This window comes from Myotis daubentonii, chromosome 19 (genome assembly GCF_963259705.1).
Source record: "Myotis daubentonii chromosome 19, mMyoDau2.1, whole genome shotgun sequence".
In the NCBI taxonomy this organism is placed as follows: domain Eukaryota; kingdom Metazoa; phylum Chordata; class Mammalia; order Chiroptera; family Vespertilionidae; genus Myotis; species Myotis daubentonii.
Genome location: NC_081858.1, coordinates 10,577,620 through 10,594,865, shown reverse-complemented (window position 1 = coordinate 10,594,865; position 17,246 = coordinate 10,577,620). Strand labels below are relative to the sequence as shown.

Genomic DNA, 17,246 nt, shown 5'->3' with positions numbered 1-17,246 from the left:
AATCTCCCCAGTTGGTCAGCACATATCCTGTTTGTTAGATGTTTGTATGTCTTCTTCTATACTATAGTGCACACATGTACATATACATGCAATTATTACTCATTCATTCAGTCAGTGTATTATAGGTACTTATAATGTGCCAGTCACCAGACAGAGAATACTACCCTCAGAAAGTTTACAGACTAGTAGGAGAAAATAAAATAAAAATGCCACAGAAATTACAGAAAAGATGTTATCAGTGTTTGTGATACATCATCCTCTCAGCTAAAAGAAGGAGAGTTTTGATATACCAGCTCCTGGATCATCCTTCATAATGCAGAATCTCAGTAATTAGAGAACAGCCCGACAAATAAAAGAAGCTGGAGGAATTAATTTAAACTACATAATAGCTGAGTCAACAAGGAAAATGAACAGAAAACAGCTAGATTTGGAGTGGATCAGAAATCTTTCAAGATGAGTCCATTGTTTTTCAATTAACAAAAGGCAGGGGTGAGGGATTAAATTACAGGTCTCGGGTGCCTATTATCTGTTCATTTTTGAAAAATTAATCCTTCAGACAATAGAGAACAATCTAGTTTTTTAGGAAAAAAACAAAACATACCTCAACAAAGAAGACTAGATTTTCTAAAAGAGTAGGGTGTGTTTTCAAGTTACCATCTTTAATTTCTAATAGATCACCTTTACATTTACTGAAGACATCTAAAAACAGAAAAATATTTCATGGTTTTATTCAGCCCTTGTTTCATGTTATTCTTAGGAAAACAATGTACAATCTACTAGAGAATAAACAAATATTAAAGCTTAATCAAGAAAGCCTCCCATCCACACACAATAAACCAAATATCAAAGAATATCTATGTTAAGCTCTTTTAAAAGCCACATGACTATTGCTCTATTGTCTTTAAAATATAAAAGGTGGCTTTATAAATTACATATTCTAGTGTCTGAGCCTTTTCACAAATAGGCCATTGGCTCAATAAAATTAAGATTCCCAGTGAATAATTTAGAAGAACTTGTGCCATTAAGGGCATGGTAGAGATGCACCTTCATAACAAATACCACATTTAATTCTTATAATCTTGATCATCTTTTAATTCTCATTCTTCATTTGGGCAATAAAATTAAAAACTATTTAGAATCCTGAGGAGAAAGTCCCTTATAGATTTAAAATGCTTATGTATATCCTTTTACCAAATAATCCCATTTCTAGGAATTTAATCACAAGAAAATACTCAGTAAGTATCCAAACACTTGTGTTTCAAGATGTTCATTTCAGCATTGTTATATATATGCTGTTTATAAATACTACTACAAATAACTCAAGTGTATATTATGTATTCGATGGAGGGAAGCATAAACAAATTTGGTACAATGATTTAAAAAAAAACACCGTGGAATATTATGCAGTCATTAAAATGAATGGAGTGTACATGTAACTGAAATGGTAAGATATCCAAAATATCAAATTATAGTCAGAAAAGCATACGTTATACTTTTCATATGTTAAAGACAATTACTACTATGTATTTCCATATACACATGTATGGGCAGTTTGGGTGGTTTCTAGGCGTACAGGCTTCAAAGTGTCAACAGTTCTTACTCTGAGGGAATGGGGCTGGCAACAGGAGAAAGACCATACATAGCTGTGTACTATTTATATAATAGGTATCTATGGCTTTTGTAATAAAACCTTTTAAAGTTAAAAGCACATCTTAAACATATCAAAAGTATGCATTACTTTCAAATCCTCTTGCAAGTTCTAACTTTAAAAAAATGAGCTATTATCAGACAATCAGGTACAAAAGGGGACACACAGTAAGAACGCTTACCTTTTAACTGTTCTAGTAAAGACTTAAGAATATTCTCTACTCGCTCCTGGATCTCTACTGTATCCTCTAAAATTGAAAAACAATGAAAAACATTCATTTTTTTTTTTTTCCCGCAAGCTCAATACCTGTAAGCCACATGTAGGCAAAGACATTCTTTTCTCTTAAGAGACAGAGAGACAGAGACAAATGAAAGGAAAAGAAAAGAAAAACTGAGAAAAGATAAAGGAAATGTATTTTGCTTATGTCTTCCACCCATAAATTTAAGCCTTTTCTACCTTAACTAAGAACTTACCACACACTGTGGACATAACTTTTGCAATTTGAGGTGCAACAGAAAAATACCACAAATTTCTTTTTTTTCTTCACAATTTTATGGATGGAATATTGGTTCTTACTGTAGATCTTAGCAACCTCAGCATAAGAATTTTTTTCTTTCCTTATTAAACACTAGAAATCTATGTGTTTCAAATACTCCAAATGACAGGACAGGAAGTACAAACCTTATGATTCAGAAGGAAAAAAAAACACCACAGCCTATAGAATATTTGTGATTCTCACTGGTTTTAGAGCTTAGAAAGAAACTTTTCTCCACAAAGTTGAAAATTTCTTTTTTTTTTTTTAAAGAATAGTTTATTGTGTAGCCGGCAACCTATGAACCAGGAGGTCACGGTTCCATTCCCACTCAAGGGCACATGCCCAGGTTGCAAGCTCGATCCCCAGTGTAGGTTATGCAGGGAGGCAGCCTTATCAATGATTCTCTCACCAATGATGTATCTATTTCTCTCCCTTCCTCTCTGAAATCATTTTATTTATGTGTGTGTGTGTATACATATATATATATATACACACACACACACACATACATATACAATAATTTATCCATTTTTAAAGAGAAAAGGGAGAGGGAGAAAGAGAGAGAAACACCATGTGAGAATGCAACATTGATCAGTTGTCTCTTGTACGCCCCCACCAGGGATTGAGCCCACACCCAGGGATATGCCCATGATTGGGAATCTAATAGGTAACCTCCTAGTGCACAGGATGATGCCCAACCAACTAAACCACACCAGCCAGGGCTAAGGGCTTCATTTTTAAATAAAGAATTCAATCTGAAATCTAAAAACAGTGTAACAAATCAAGAATTTATTCAGCTTTTGAACTTAATAAGATTTCAAATATGGAAAGGACTTAAACTTCTAAAATATTACTTTATAACCTTTGAATGTACTTCCCTGTAAGCCAGAAATTTCCAGAACAGCTTCCAGCTTCCATCTCCTTTAAATTTGTCCAAATAGTGAGTTATAGATATTCTGTCGTATTTACTAAGTGCAATGTTGCAATGACAAAGACCCATAAATAGACTCATGCATACACTTACCTAAACCATTGGTATCCAGCTCATAAATATCACAAACAAGATAAAAAGAACTGGTCTGACACTGAGAACAGCCAGAATTAAGGAATCCACCCATTCTGGTAGGCACAGGACCAAGGAAAGGATACTGAAAAAGAAAGGGATAAAGTGATGTTCTTTAAATTCATATAAAATAAGAAATGGCTGTAACTAATGGATAAAAATCTATCTTAGTGATTAAGTTACAAACCACTGATCAGTAAACTATGGTAACCCCCCCCTCCCCCCGGCCTCTTTATCCACAGGGAATACATTCCAAGGGCCCAGTGGATGCCTGATACTATCAAACCCTGCATATACTATTTTTTTCCTATACATACATACCTATGATAAAGTTTAATTATTAGTCAGACAAGAGATTAGTAACTAAAATAAAATAGAAAAATTATAACAATATAACATAATGAAAGTTAAGTGAATGTGGTCACTTGTTTTAAGGAACTCCTTGCTTAAGTCTTAGTATAAGATCAGTGCTTTTGGGAGCAACACATTGCCAGCAATCAAAACATGTATTTTGCATTAAAAAAAAACACACACACACACACAAAAACATGTATTTTGCTTATGTCTTCCACCCATAAATTTAAGCCTTTTCTACTTTAACTAAGCACTTACCACACACTGTGGACATAACTTTTGCAATCTGAGGTGCAACAGAAAAATACCATAAATTTCTTTTTTTTCTTCACAATTTTATGGATGGAATATTGGTTCTTACTGTAGATCTTAGCAACCTCAGCATAAGATTTTTTTTCTTTCCTTATTAAATTGTGAACTTTTATCTTTTCACTTAAAAGGAAGCACTTTATGGCTTCTTTTTGGCATTTCCAAATTGCCAGCATCACTACTCTGTGCTTTGGGACTATTAAGTAAAATAAGGGTGACTTAAAAACAAGCAGTGCAGCCAAAACCGGTTTGGCTCAGTGGATAGAGCGTTGGCCTGCGGACTGAAAGGTCCCAGGTTCCATTCCGGTCAAGGGCATGTACCTGGGTTGTGGGCACATCCCCAGCGGGAGATGTGCAGGAGGCAGTTGATCGCTGTTTCGCTCTCATCGATGTTTCTAACTCTCTATCTCTCTCCCTTCCTCTCTGTAAAAAATCAATAAAATACATTAAAACAAACAAAAACAAAAAACAGAAAAAACAAGCAGTGCAATACCCTGATAACCAAGGCAGCTACTAAGTGACTAAAGGGCAGGTAGTGTATACAGTGTGGAAATGCTGGACAAAGGGGATGATTCACATTCCAGGTAGGATGGAGCGGGATGGAGCAGGACAGTGTGAGTGTGCTTCTCAAAACAGCAAGCAATTTAAAATTTATAAGTTGTTTATTTCTAGAAATTTCCATTTAATATTTTCAGACTGTGTTTGACTGCAGGTAACCAACCATACCTGTGGAAAGCATAACCAGGAGTAAAAGGGGACTGTGATAACAACTATATCATTATAGAGAAAATAGATAGCTATTAAAAATGTGTCATCACACTGCCGGGCTGGCGTGGCTCAGTGGTTGAACATCAACCTATGAACCAGAAGGTCAGGGTTCGATTCCCAGTCAGGGCACATGCCCGGATTGCAAGCTCGATTCCCAGTAGGGGTCGTGCAGGAGGCAGCCAATCAATGATTCTCTCTCATCATTGATGTTTCTCTCTCCTTCTCCCTCTCCCTTCCTCTCTAAAATCAATAAAAATATTTTTTTAAAAAATTTGCCATCACAGCCCTGGCCAGTGTGGCCCAGTGTGGCTCAGTTGGTTGGAGCATTGTCCCATACACTGAAAGGGTTCGATTCCTGATCAGGGCACATATCTACTAGATGGCAGAGTCTATCCTTGGTCAGGGCCCATAGGGGAGGCAACCCATAGATATTTCTCTCTCACATTGATGTCTGTCTGTCTCTGTCTCTCTTGCCCTCCTTCTCCCTTCTCTCTAAATATAAATGAATGTGTCCTCGGGTGAGGATTAGAAAATAATTTACTATCACCAAAAAAAGCTATTTTGCTTTTCCTCACTTTCCAGTTTGGATATTGAGACAGCCTCTACAATCCCCCAAGTTTGTAATATTTGCCTTTTTCCTACAAATGTCATAAACTGGGACAAAATTCTGTTTCTTACGATTCACCCACCCAAATTCATATTATTAAAAAGATAGTCATAAATTACTGAAGCTTCGATAGTATATACCTGAATTTCCTTCTCAATAAATCGCTTTCCTGTCTCCAGGGCCAACTCCAGCTGTTGAAGGAGCAAACGAAGAATATCAACCCTGGAGGCTACACCGTTCTCAGTGGTCTTCTCCGAGTTCTTTGGTTCCACAGGGTGGTTAAGACTTGGGAGTCCACTGATCAGCCTCAATGTTAAGGAACGGATTCTTAACCACATGGTCTCCTCCTCCAAGGAAAGTTTCTTATGCTCTTCAGAAACATCCCTTTAAAAAAATCCCCAAACCATCCCTTTTACTAAATATGTTCGTTGCCTTTAAATCTTTCAAAGTTAACTTTCATCAGACAAGATGCCTTTGAGTGGTCCCAGCTTTCATTTACTAGCTGAATGATCTTAGACAAACCAAAATCATCCAAGTCCCCATTTAGGTATCCATAAATGGGAATGACAACCTACCTAACAGGTTATTTTCCCCTTAACTGAGACTTTTCTGATAATACAATTCAAATGACAGAAAAGTAAAAAGGAGAAGAAAAATGCCCTGATAACCAAGCATCCACCATATTAACAAACTTATAGATTTCAGATTTTTGCAATACAGGGGTACTCAAAGTATGCAACTAAAAGTATTTATACAATTTACTTTAAGCAAATAATACAGGTTCACAGTATTCATACTATTTTCCAAACTGCATCTTTTAATAATAGAATGTGTAGAAAAGATTAACATAGCAAGCCTGAGGCTGTTAATTTAGAAGAGCCTGCTTGTAAGGGTAGCTCTAGGCTGATGTCTGGAAACTTGGTACTCCAACCATTCTCTAAATGACAAGAGTGGCTCACTGTGCCTAGACTGTATAAGCCTATTGTTTATGGTGAACACCTGTTTTCCTTCTGGGAGTCTAGAATGTTGGTACATGCTACACAAAGCACTTGGGCACCAACTCTCTAATGGGCTTCTCTAAGCAGAAACATTGCACACTCAATACTGTATTTTCCGTGGCTAGAGAAAGGAGCGTGTGTGATAGGGCACCTCCCAGGAGGGAGAGGACATTGGAAGTCTGTTCATGGAATTCTCCAGATTCCACCTGTATGTTTTTCCCTTGCTGATCCTGTGATGTATCCTTTTATTATAATAAACTTTAGCCGTGAGAACAAGGATATGTTGAGTCCCATGAGTCCTTGCAAATCACTAAATGTGTTCTTGGCAATCCCCAAGTCACAGTATATTTAGAACTACCTCATAGACATATCTCTGCACAACCTATTTCCTTAGGTTCCACTTTCCTAGAAGCACATCTGCTGAACTAAATAGTATATGGATTTTTCAATCTTGATACATATACACATCACTAAAATTTCTGGTTAGGGAAAGTTATATAAAGTTTCACCCCCATGTAAACGTACAAAAACGATTTTCCCCACCACCTTGCTGAGCACAGTATTAATCCTTTTTATCTTTATCCGACAGGTTAAAATATTTTTACTGCTGGCCCTCGCCAGTTTGGCTCACTGGATGGAGCGTCAGCCTGGGGACTGAAGAGTCCCGGGTTTGATTCCAGTCAAGGGCATGTACCTTGGTTGCAGGCACACCCCGAGTAGGGGGGTGTGCAGGAGGCAGCTGATCGATGCTTCTCTCTAAGCGATGTTTCTAACTCTCTATCCCTCTCCCTTCCTCTCTGTAAAAAATCAATAAAATATATTTTTTAAAAATATTTTTACTGCTGTAAGATACATTTCTTTGAATTTCCTGTTAAGCCATTTACCCAATTAGTTTTTTAGTTATCTTCTTCTTAGTTCTCTCTATATATGAAGCCTATTAATATATATAAAGAGCCCTGATCTTCATGATCTAGTGATTAAAGCATTGGCCAACACACCAGAGGGTCATGGTTTGCAGGTTCTATCCCAGGCCTCAGGCAGGGTGCATGCAGAAAGCAGCCAATCGATGTGTATGTCTCACATAGGTGTTTCATACTCTCTCCCTCCTCTCTCTCTCTCTGCCCCTCCCCCATCCCTTCCACTCTCTCTAAAAAAACTCAATGGAAAAAAATATCCTCAGGTGAGGATTAACAAATATATATATATATGTATATATATATATATATACACACACACACACACATATATATATTTTATACTTTCTGATAAACTGATATATATATGAAGAAACTTACCAACTTACCACATATCCTTAGAACTTGTTAACAAATTTACTTCTGTATAGAGGGCTAATATTTACAAAGGTTAAATCTTTTGTTTCCAGATTTGATGTAATGCTAAGAAAGGCTTTCCCTAACCATTTTTATTTTATTTTATATTTTCTTCTAGAATTTCTAATTAGAAAATATAAATTAACATAATCTTTAATCTATCTGGAGTCTGTTTGCACAGATGCTGTGAAGGACCTAACTTTTAATCCCAATATAGGGGTGAGATTTATTTTCTTTCTTTGGTTTACCTATATTTTCTGATCCCTACAATAAACATATTATTATATTTGTGTAAAAAGGTTTAAAAAAAAAAAACCAATTCTTAGATTCATTCTAATTCTTTAAAAATAAATTGCCGGGGGGGGGGGGGTTACTTCCAGTTACCTATCTTTTGGATCCCAGCTGAAGAAAACATTTAAGTCTCTGTTGTCTCGCAAGGCTTCCCATGGAATGTCGTCTTCTTCTGGCCGAAGATTCATCGACTTTATACTTTCTGCTAAGCTGATTGATCTGTGGTATATAAAATATATTTATGTATTATTGAAGTTATAAACCAGCCATCAAAACATATTAGCTAGGACTTTGTTTTATTAGAAAGGAAGGGGGGAAGGATTTCTACTAAGAAGTAAAGGCTCGCCCTAGCTCGTTTGGCTCAGTGGATATAGCATCAGCCTGCGAACTGAAAGGTCCTGGGTTCGACTCCAATCAAGGGCACGTGCCAGGATTTCGGGCTCAATCCCCTATAGGGGGCATGCAGGAGGCAGTCGATCAATGATTCTCATTGATTTTTCTACCTCTCATTCTCCTTCCCTCTCTGAAGTAGATAAAAATATATTTTAAAAAAGTAGTAGTAGTAAAGGCTCATAGAAGGTGAAAGAGAACCAAGCACAGATCATGCCAGCCTGAGTCTGGAATCCCAACCAAAACAAAGTGGATCCCTGAAATCCCATGTGTGCAGGGATCCTTATAAACACAATATCGCCCAGAGCCTAGCTGGCTTCTGTATGGAAGCTGGCAGTACTCTCATTCTCATGACATATATCAAGTTCTCTTCCCCTTTCTTCCCTGCATCCCCTTCTATTTTCTCCTTTCCCCCCATTTTTCCTTAGCTTAAACCTGTTAATGTCACCCATGAGCCCATTAAAGGCTCTCAGCATTTGATCTTATCCCTTAGTTCCTTTGTAGCTCTTATGGAATTCTATATAATAAAAGCCTTATATGCAAACTGTTCGACTGGGAGCTTGACCACTCGCTATGACGTGCTCTGACCACCAGGGGGCGGTGTGGAACGTGGCAGGCGTCGGCGATGCAGAGCTGGCAGCAGTAGAGGTGCTGCCAGCCCCAATGGGCCCCAATGAGAGCAGGACTGCAGCAGGATGGTAGAGCAGGTGAGCAGGCGGTGCCAGGCCAATTGGGTGCAAGCAATGGCCCAATTGCCCCGCCGATCGCCCCACAGACTGCGGGGGGGGGGGCGGGGGGGGCGGGGGGGGGGCGGGCGGGGCGCTCCGCACAGTTCCCAGGCCCTGAAGGAGCCAGGCGGGGGACCTGGTCCCAATCAATCACCCCTCACCCCACAGGCGGGATGGTGGAGCAGGTGAGGGGGCAGCACCAGGCCACGGCGGGGTGCCAGGTGGGGCTGCAGGGCTGCGAGGCTGGGGGCACAAGCAGGGGCCCAATCCCCACAGGCCACCCCGAGGGACCCCACTCATATATGAGTTCAGGCACCGGGCCTCTAGTACTTACATATTTGCTTCAAGTAGAAGGTCTAACAACATCCGTTCAGTACGGACTTGTGCAAAATGAAGAGAATTATTCAGCCTGTTCCTAAAAGCGATAAACTCTGGGATCTTCTCAAATGCACCATATTTGTAAGCTTGAATAATATATTCTGAGGTCTGGGAAGGAAAGACATTACCTTGGTATAAATATTTCACAGGTCAGACAATGAAGGCAAACATTGCCAGCCAAAATTTTAAAAAAAACAACAAACCCTCAAACTAAAATTAAGATGTTGAATCTACTCTTTAAAGGCCTTGGTCACCAAGGAGACTATCGACTTTTTAAAACATTATTTTCCTTCTTTCCTATACCAGAGTCAAATGTCTTCTTTACTAATATTATCACTGGTAATACCCAGCTGCTGCTGCCACCATACAAACTTTTTCTTAGCAATTTTGTCTTTCAATTCAATAGGACTGGAGGTTTGTTACACCAAATCAGTCAAAAAGTTGGTCTGTGCCATTGTGGAAGGGATATTACTCCATGTTTTTCTGCATCTAAGACAAACTGTTTTATACAAAGGTTCCAAAACACTAGAATAATATAACCACCCTACCAACACCACCCCCAAAAAATCACTCTCCTTCAGGAAAAAAAAGGCTGCTCCTTGGTTTTATTTATTTCTAAATACAATATCACAAACATAGGACATGTATTATATCAGGATAGAAATAAGGCGCCAAACAAAAGACCTAAAAAACTCATGTCATAATCTGTTCTGAGAACAGAAAGACTTCAAGAACCAGACTACTTGTCCATCCAAACTACCTAAGACCTTTGCTGGAAAATTCCATAAACAAGTAAGTGAAGGAACACTCACCACATCTGATTTAATTTAGATTAATACATTTACAGATGAAACATTGTAAACAGAGGCAAGATAAAGAATTCTCAACAGAAATTCTGGCACAACAGAACAAAATCTCAAGGAAGAACATTTCATAGGTGGACCTATGCCATCAGGATTAGAAGTCAGGAGGGCACCCCTTTGGACCAAGGAAAGTGTGAAGTTCAAAGCTGATGTCTACCCTAAAAAATCCTTTCTAGATCCTTTCCAGTCTGTTTGGCATAACCTCAATCAGCTTCACCCCCATCTCCATAACGTTCCAATTATCTGCCCAATAGGAAAATAGGCCAATAGTTCACAACATACCCTCTGATACACAGCCTCGCAGGGTTCATTTCAGGCCGCGGGATTGCGCCACGGGCGCTAATTCAACTGCATTCGATGCGGCTTTTAAACCCCCATGGGACACCTCGGCGAGCTGTTTGCCTGCAGTATCTGGAGAAATTAAAGACGGACGGACACAAGAAAATTAAAAAGATTACTTGTGATCCTGCAGGTTTAAAGAAGGACTATCTGAAAAAGCTCAAGTGTACCTTCTAATCGAGCCTGATTAAAGGACAGTGATAGGCCCTATAAGAAGAGGCCAGGACACTCTAAATACATGCCTATCCGATGGCCACTTGGCTTGGAAAACAGCAAGGTTTACCAGCAGCCCTTGCAATAGGAACTTAGAAGTTGAAAAAAAAAAAAAATAGCTGGTTAGGAACATATGATCCAGAAATTAATCAGGATAAAATATGACTTTGGTGATTCCAATCAAATTTATCAATTACAGATCCAAAATATGATATGTTTAAAAGAAAGAACCCAGCCTTACTGAGTGTAGAAGCAGTTTTAATTTGAAGTGGTCCATGTACTACCACTTTAGAAAAAGGCAACAGCTTTAAAAAGAGAAAATAGGGGGCAACAAAGAGGGAATGTAGTCCTTTAATTCTAGTTCTCTAGTTGCTCTTTTGACGATAGTCCTCCTTTAATGCTGCGGTAAACTGTCACTGCAGAACTAGAAAAGGGCTCGAGCAGCTACCAATAGGACAAAAGCCGGGAAAGGACTACAATTTGAAGACACCCCCTGCCATTAGAACTGCAGGCAAAACTGGAAGCCACCGGCACTTTAAAGACTTCTGAATATCAGAGAATGTTGTCCGTACCTATTTCTATTCATGTATGAACCACTGAAGCTATTTAGATCCCATTCGGATTCCTGAAATGAACCCTGGTAACTAAAAATTTGCATAATACATGGACATCAAACCCCTGAATAATAACTTCTATGGATACCTAAAATAAAGACTTTTAAAGGGAAATTTTTAAAGTATAAATATATAAGTAACTTACAAAGATATGAAAATCTAGCACTAATTCTCACATTGTAAAAATCTATTCACAAGCAATAATGACGGCAGACAATCACCTTCTCAGACAGAAAATTCCTGTGCAGACCTTCCAAATATAACTTTTGATTCCACAGCACAAAGCCTTAAAAAGCAGAAAACCAGATTTTCCATTTAGGAGTAAAAGTGTTCTTTCAAAGAGCTAGTTGGGAATTGAAATACATCAGTCACTCAAGGAAACACCAAATGGGAACACTAAAAACTACCAAGAATAAAAGACATAGAGCGTAGAGTTTTTGTTTCCAGAGAGATATTTCTAATACTACCCCAGAAGATTTAACACATATAGTACCAACACTACAACCGTGATCTTTCTCAGCCTCAAATTCCTACAAGAAACAGTCCACACCAGTCTCCATTTTCATATTTGGGGACTGGGGCTAGGCACTAAGGTTTAAGGTGTGTTTTCCTTGCTATACTGTGTTTGCTTTTGCCTCCACAATCCCCAAAGATTATCTACCTAATATAATTAAGTAAGCTCTGTCTTCCCAGTTAGTAGTAATAAAAACAAATGTGTCAAGTAGAACATCCTAGTTCCAGATCAATAAAACACTATAATTTTATTAGGTTCAGCATTACAAGCATTGAGATGAATTGTCACTCCTGCCACATACAGCCATCAGCAAAACACCAAAGATACAAAAAGCCACGTTAGAGACAACATGTCCTCTCTAATCGCTCCTGGGGATCTCCTTGCCCTACTACAATACTTTTATTTGGTGTGTGTGTTCAAAACAACTCTTCAGACACAATTTTTGTGGGGGAATAATTAAAGCTTAACTATAGGGTGAATAATGTATCTCTGTTGGCCAAGTCATGAACAACATGGCTCTTTAAGAATGTTAAATGACTGGAAACAAGTAAAACCAGCCACCAGGCTTGAACTAACCCCTTATTTACCCCAACTCCCACTTCAAAACTATCTGAGAAACAAACTTTGAAAAGAATTCTTCAGTAAATCAAATGTTTAATTAGCCTCTTCCTTAAAATATAGAAATGAAAGCTAGAATGAGATTTAAGGAACAGTTTTTTCTTTTGTGTTAGTAGAACTACTTGAAAACAGAAGGCAAAGCACAGATAATTGAATGCACAGTGAAAACTCAAGAGATTTATAACTGCCCACTCATGCTAAGAAATTTTAGAAATCCAAGGTCCAAAAGATACTCCCTGACCTCTAAGCCAGGCCAGCACCTTCTGAGCAATATGTTCAAATGCTGATGCCTCCTTCACTCTCTCCCTGGTCAGGAGCTATGGCACAAAATGAGGTCTGAACAGAGATACCAACAACTGTGGGGGAAAGAGGTCAAAGGCGAGGAAAATAGGGCTTAAAAGCCAGTAAATGAAGCATACCAGTCCTTCAGGCCATGCCCTGAAACTTGTCAGGATATAATTATTACAAGCTGAGAACAACAAACCTATTGACTACACCCTTAAAGAATTAGATAGCAGATAGATTAGCCAAAGCTGTTATAGTTACAAAACATTTTTTAAAAATCCTCATGAATGTTTGTCATGAAGAAACCCAGAAACCAGCTTGCTGGCCCAGTTTCTTGGTTGCTATTAGACCAGAAAATGGAGAGCTACGGGCAGATATCTGGAATGGCCCAATTCCAGGCAATGAGTCTTGGAAGCACATGAGAACCAGTCGGCAGTGACCTAGAAGACATGCCTTAGCTTCACACATCTTCCTGGGTAGTTTTGCATAGTTGGTCAACTGAGTAGAAACCATATATATGGCTTTTCCATAAAAACTACTGCTTAACTGACAAGTGGAGACCAAGTCTGCTTGCAATGAAAAATATGGTGCAAATCCCATCCTTTCATTATGGCACATAAAAGCTCTATCTTATTCATTGCTGAAATGACCTTCAATTGGTCAATTTTATAATTCTAAGAAAACGTTAAGTGCGCTTGCTGTTGACAAAGAGCACAGTGGTTATAGACTTCAGAAATAAATCAAGGTAACAGAGAGCAGCTGCTATCGCAGAATCTTACACAGCTTCTCATGTCCTTGGAAAAAGTCTCTTAGAGATTAAAAGACCGACCTAAGAGGCATAAAACTTCCTATTCTGTTAATACCCAGTTTTAACACCTTTGTATGGATTCTATCAACCACAAATAATTTCAACTATACCCATCAGCCTTGGCCAGTAAGCTATGGCATACAGGCACTTGCAAGTACAGCAAGATACACCTTAAGTGTACCTGTGACACGGGAAGATGCTCTTTGAATCATGTGCATTCCACAGGCAAGACCATAAAAAAATTTTTTTTTTCACTTACATCTTTCTGGTTGGAGTGGAAAAACCTGAGTGCGAAGTTACAGGATTGGGATGCAGCAGCATACTGACCTAGGGATTCAGCGTATCGGGTCAAAAGATAACTAGATTGGAAAGAAAGAGAAAAAAACATGTTATACTTACCCACCTATAATATCATATACTATACTTCAAATTATTTTGGCAGAGAAATAGTTAAGCATATGGAAAATTTAAAACATCTTGCAACAGAAATCTAATTTACAGAATCAAATTTTTAAAAAGAACAAAGTTAATTCAGTTTTGGGGAAGCTCTAAAGTTCAATGCCATGCTTTCTTATACTCAGATAATTAATGGAGCACAGATTATGAAAGAACAGAATACTATCTTCCTGAAACAGCTCTACAGGGAATAGAAAATACTCCAATTCATCGCAAAGAATAATTCCAACGCAAATTCAAAGAATCTCTGAGGAAAACAAATGAAGTACAGGTGTCAACCTCAAGTCCAAGCCAAAAGTAAAGATTTCAAAACCATGTATGCTAAGAAAAAGGGTTCAAAGTATATAGCCATTTGTTGTCTCTAAGAAAAACTTTCTTACCATTTCTAAACTATGCAATTTTTAACATTACTACATAATGCTGGCAAATATAAATCTTACTGTTTTTCAATGAGTCATGATATGTGATTATTTCATCTAAAAAGCTTAATACCAGGAACAACTTTGCTGCTAAAATCAAAATGTTTCATATGTCAGAGCCCCACACTGGTGTTCCTGACTGCTCATTATTCAGAGTATATACTACCAACCCAATGGTATCATGCTGGATATGCTTAGCATCAAGGCTGGAGTACAGATCCAACACAGGTTCAAATGCTCCCAGCATACAGTAGATTCGAACGAGCAGCAATTTGAATTGAGCATTGGAAGGGCTATGGATTAATCCCTCTTCCAGCGAAGTCAAGGCCTGCCACACAGCAGTCTCGTCACCTAGAACCAAAATATAATAGCGTTACCCACAGATCTTGACAGCAAATATAGGGTTCTCAAAAACAAAAAATTGCTGACATCATCACCTCCCCTAATTATTCTAAGAATGAGTTTAGATGGCAGAGAAGAAATTTTAGATACATACCTATAAGCAAAACAGGGGGTTTCCCTGAATAGGTACCTCAATTCTTAAATATGCATCTATAAAACTGACACAAACTTTTAAGCTGCCAGGACTTGTAGAGGGAAGTTATGGAATCTCAGGGAATCCTAGATTCCGAGAAGAGACTAACTTTGAAGAACTGGTGTCACCAACCTTCCCAGTTCAGTTTTTTCTCTACAAGACCCAGATGCTTTCTCTAAACGTCATTGTTTCTTTTATTGTAACTCTACCAATAGGATATCAAATAAGATTTGAAAAAAATTGCTCATTCATAATCAAAATAAAGTGATACACATTTTGAGCCACCAAAACTCAGAAGTTCACATGTAACTATAGTATTAAAGATTAAGGGATCAGTCCCCAGTAGGGGCGTGCAGGAGGCAGCTGATCAATGATTCTCATCATTGATGCTTCTATCTATCTCTCCCTCTCCCTTCCTCTCTGAAATCAATATCCTATATAATAAAAGCCTAATATGCAAATTGACTGAACGGCGGAACGACCAGTCGATATGACGCAGACTGACCACCAGGGGGCAGACGCTCAACACAGAAGCCCTGAGCCGGGCTCAGGGTTGGCAAGCACAGCGGCGATGGCAGGAGCCTCTCCTGCCTCCATGGCAGTGCTAAAGATGTCCAACTGCTGGCTTAGGACCACTCCCCTAAGCCATCAGTCAGACATCCCCCAAGGGCTCCCGGACTGTGAGAGAGAGGGCGTAGGCCAGGCTGAGGGACCCCTGCCCCCCAAGTGCATGAATTTCATGCACCAGGCCTCTAGTATATATATTTAAAAACAAATTACTCCAATAAAAAAAAAGAGAGAGAGTTGAACAATTATAGAGAACAAAAAATTTTAAGAAATTCTAGCTGTTCAAGGATAACTAGTATGGGGGGGGGGGGAATCTTCTTAAAGATCTCTTTAAAATAGAAACAAAATTTCAAAGTAAATAGCAAAAAAAAAAAAGATTTCATTTCATACTTCTTTCTGAACTATTGAACCAAATATTATAAAAACATGTATCATTTTATTTTGCAAATTTTAGGATATAACTACAACTGTACACAAATTCTTACCAAGTCAAAAAAAGCATCAAAGACTGATGAGGTTTTTTTGAGGGACAAAATTTTTCTAACAAAATTTTATAATATAACAAAATGACATAATATCTGGGGACATAATGTACAGCATAGTAATTATAGTTAATACTATATCGTGCATTTGAAAGTTGCTAAGAGAGTAGACTTAGTAAGAAAAATGTTATAGCTGTGTGGGATAGATGTTAACTAAACTTATTGTGGCAATCATTTCACAATCTATACATATGTCAAATCATCATACTGTATACCTTAAAGTAATACAATGTATCAACTATATATCAATAAAACGGAGGGAGAAATGGCATTCTTCACTGCCCCTTTTATTTTTGCAGCCTAACTATAAAGAAATGCCATTTTGCAAAAACATTTGAGAGCATCACCCATTTCCTAAAACAATCTTCTTAAATCCTTTCATATTCAAATCATTCTTTTTCAACATCCTTACCAATTTTCTATAGATTTCCATTTTCTGCCAGATCCTCCATGAATAATGACTATGCCTATGATTGGAGCACTTCAACATCACTTTCACTGACTTTAAAAAAAAAACTTGGCCCTAGCTGGCTTTGCTCAGTGGTTAGAGCATCGGCCTGCGGACTGAAGGGTCCTGGGTCGATTCCAGTCAGGGGCACATGCCCAGGTTGCAGGCCCAATCCCCAGTAGGGGGCATGCAGGAGGCAGCCAATCAATGACTCTCTTTCATCATTGATGTTTCTATCTCTCATCTATTTCTCTCTCTCTTCCTCTATGAAATTAATAAAAATATATTTTTAAAAAACTTGTATCTTTATAATATCTGCAATTTCCCATGCACTTGCACTGTATGACTTTGGACAACTTACCTAACTTATTTCTCTCTGCCCTGTATTTCCCGCATCTGTAAAACTGTAACAACCTTAACTGCATTATTTTGAGGTTTATATTAGCTAATTCATGTGTAATATTTTAAGTGCCTGATGACCAACAAATGTTAGCTGTTACTATTAGATGGCTAGATATCTTTTCATAAAAAAAACAAGAAATTAACAAAGCCATAGTCAGTATGAGCAAGACTGCATGTTAGAGGTAAGTGGGGCAAGGTATTCGAGCAGGGACAAATTTGCTAA

General features: G+C 38.2%; 1 protein-coding gene across 3 annotated transcripts in view; it reads right to left on the bottom strand.

Moving 5' to 3' along the window:
* Nucleotides 1-17,246, bottom strand: part of NAA25 (N-alpha-acetyltransferase 25, NatB auxiliary subunit) — a 60,862-nt gene that overhangs the window by 9,905 nt on the left and 33,711 nt on the right. For all 3 annotated transcript variants that reach the window (XM_059676092.1, XM_059676091.1, XM_059676090.1), the window contains 8 exons: nucleotides 14,700-14,880; nucleotides 13,914-14,013; nucleotides 9,357-9,508; nucleotides 7,998-8,123; nucleotides 5,425-5,668; nucleotides 3,208-3,331; nucleotides 1,830-1,895; nucleotides 602-699 (listed from right to left, as the gene is read on the bottom strand). In XM_059676092.1, the coding sequence (XP_059532075.1) occupies nucleotides 602-699; nucleotides 1,830-1,895; nucleotides 3,208-3,331; nucleotides 5,425-5,668; nucleotides 7,998-8,123; nucleotides 9,357-9,508; nucleotides 13,914-14,013; nucleotides 14,700-14,880 (1,091 nt within the window). The remainder of the gene's footprint in view (nucleotides 1-601; nucleotides 700-1,829; nucleotides 1,896-3,207; nucleotides 3,332-5,424; nucleotides 5,669-7,997; nucleotides 8,124-9,356; nucleotides 9,509-13,913; nucleotides 14,014-14,699; nucleotides 14,881-17,246) is intronic.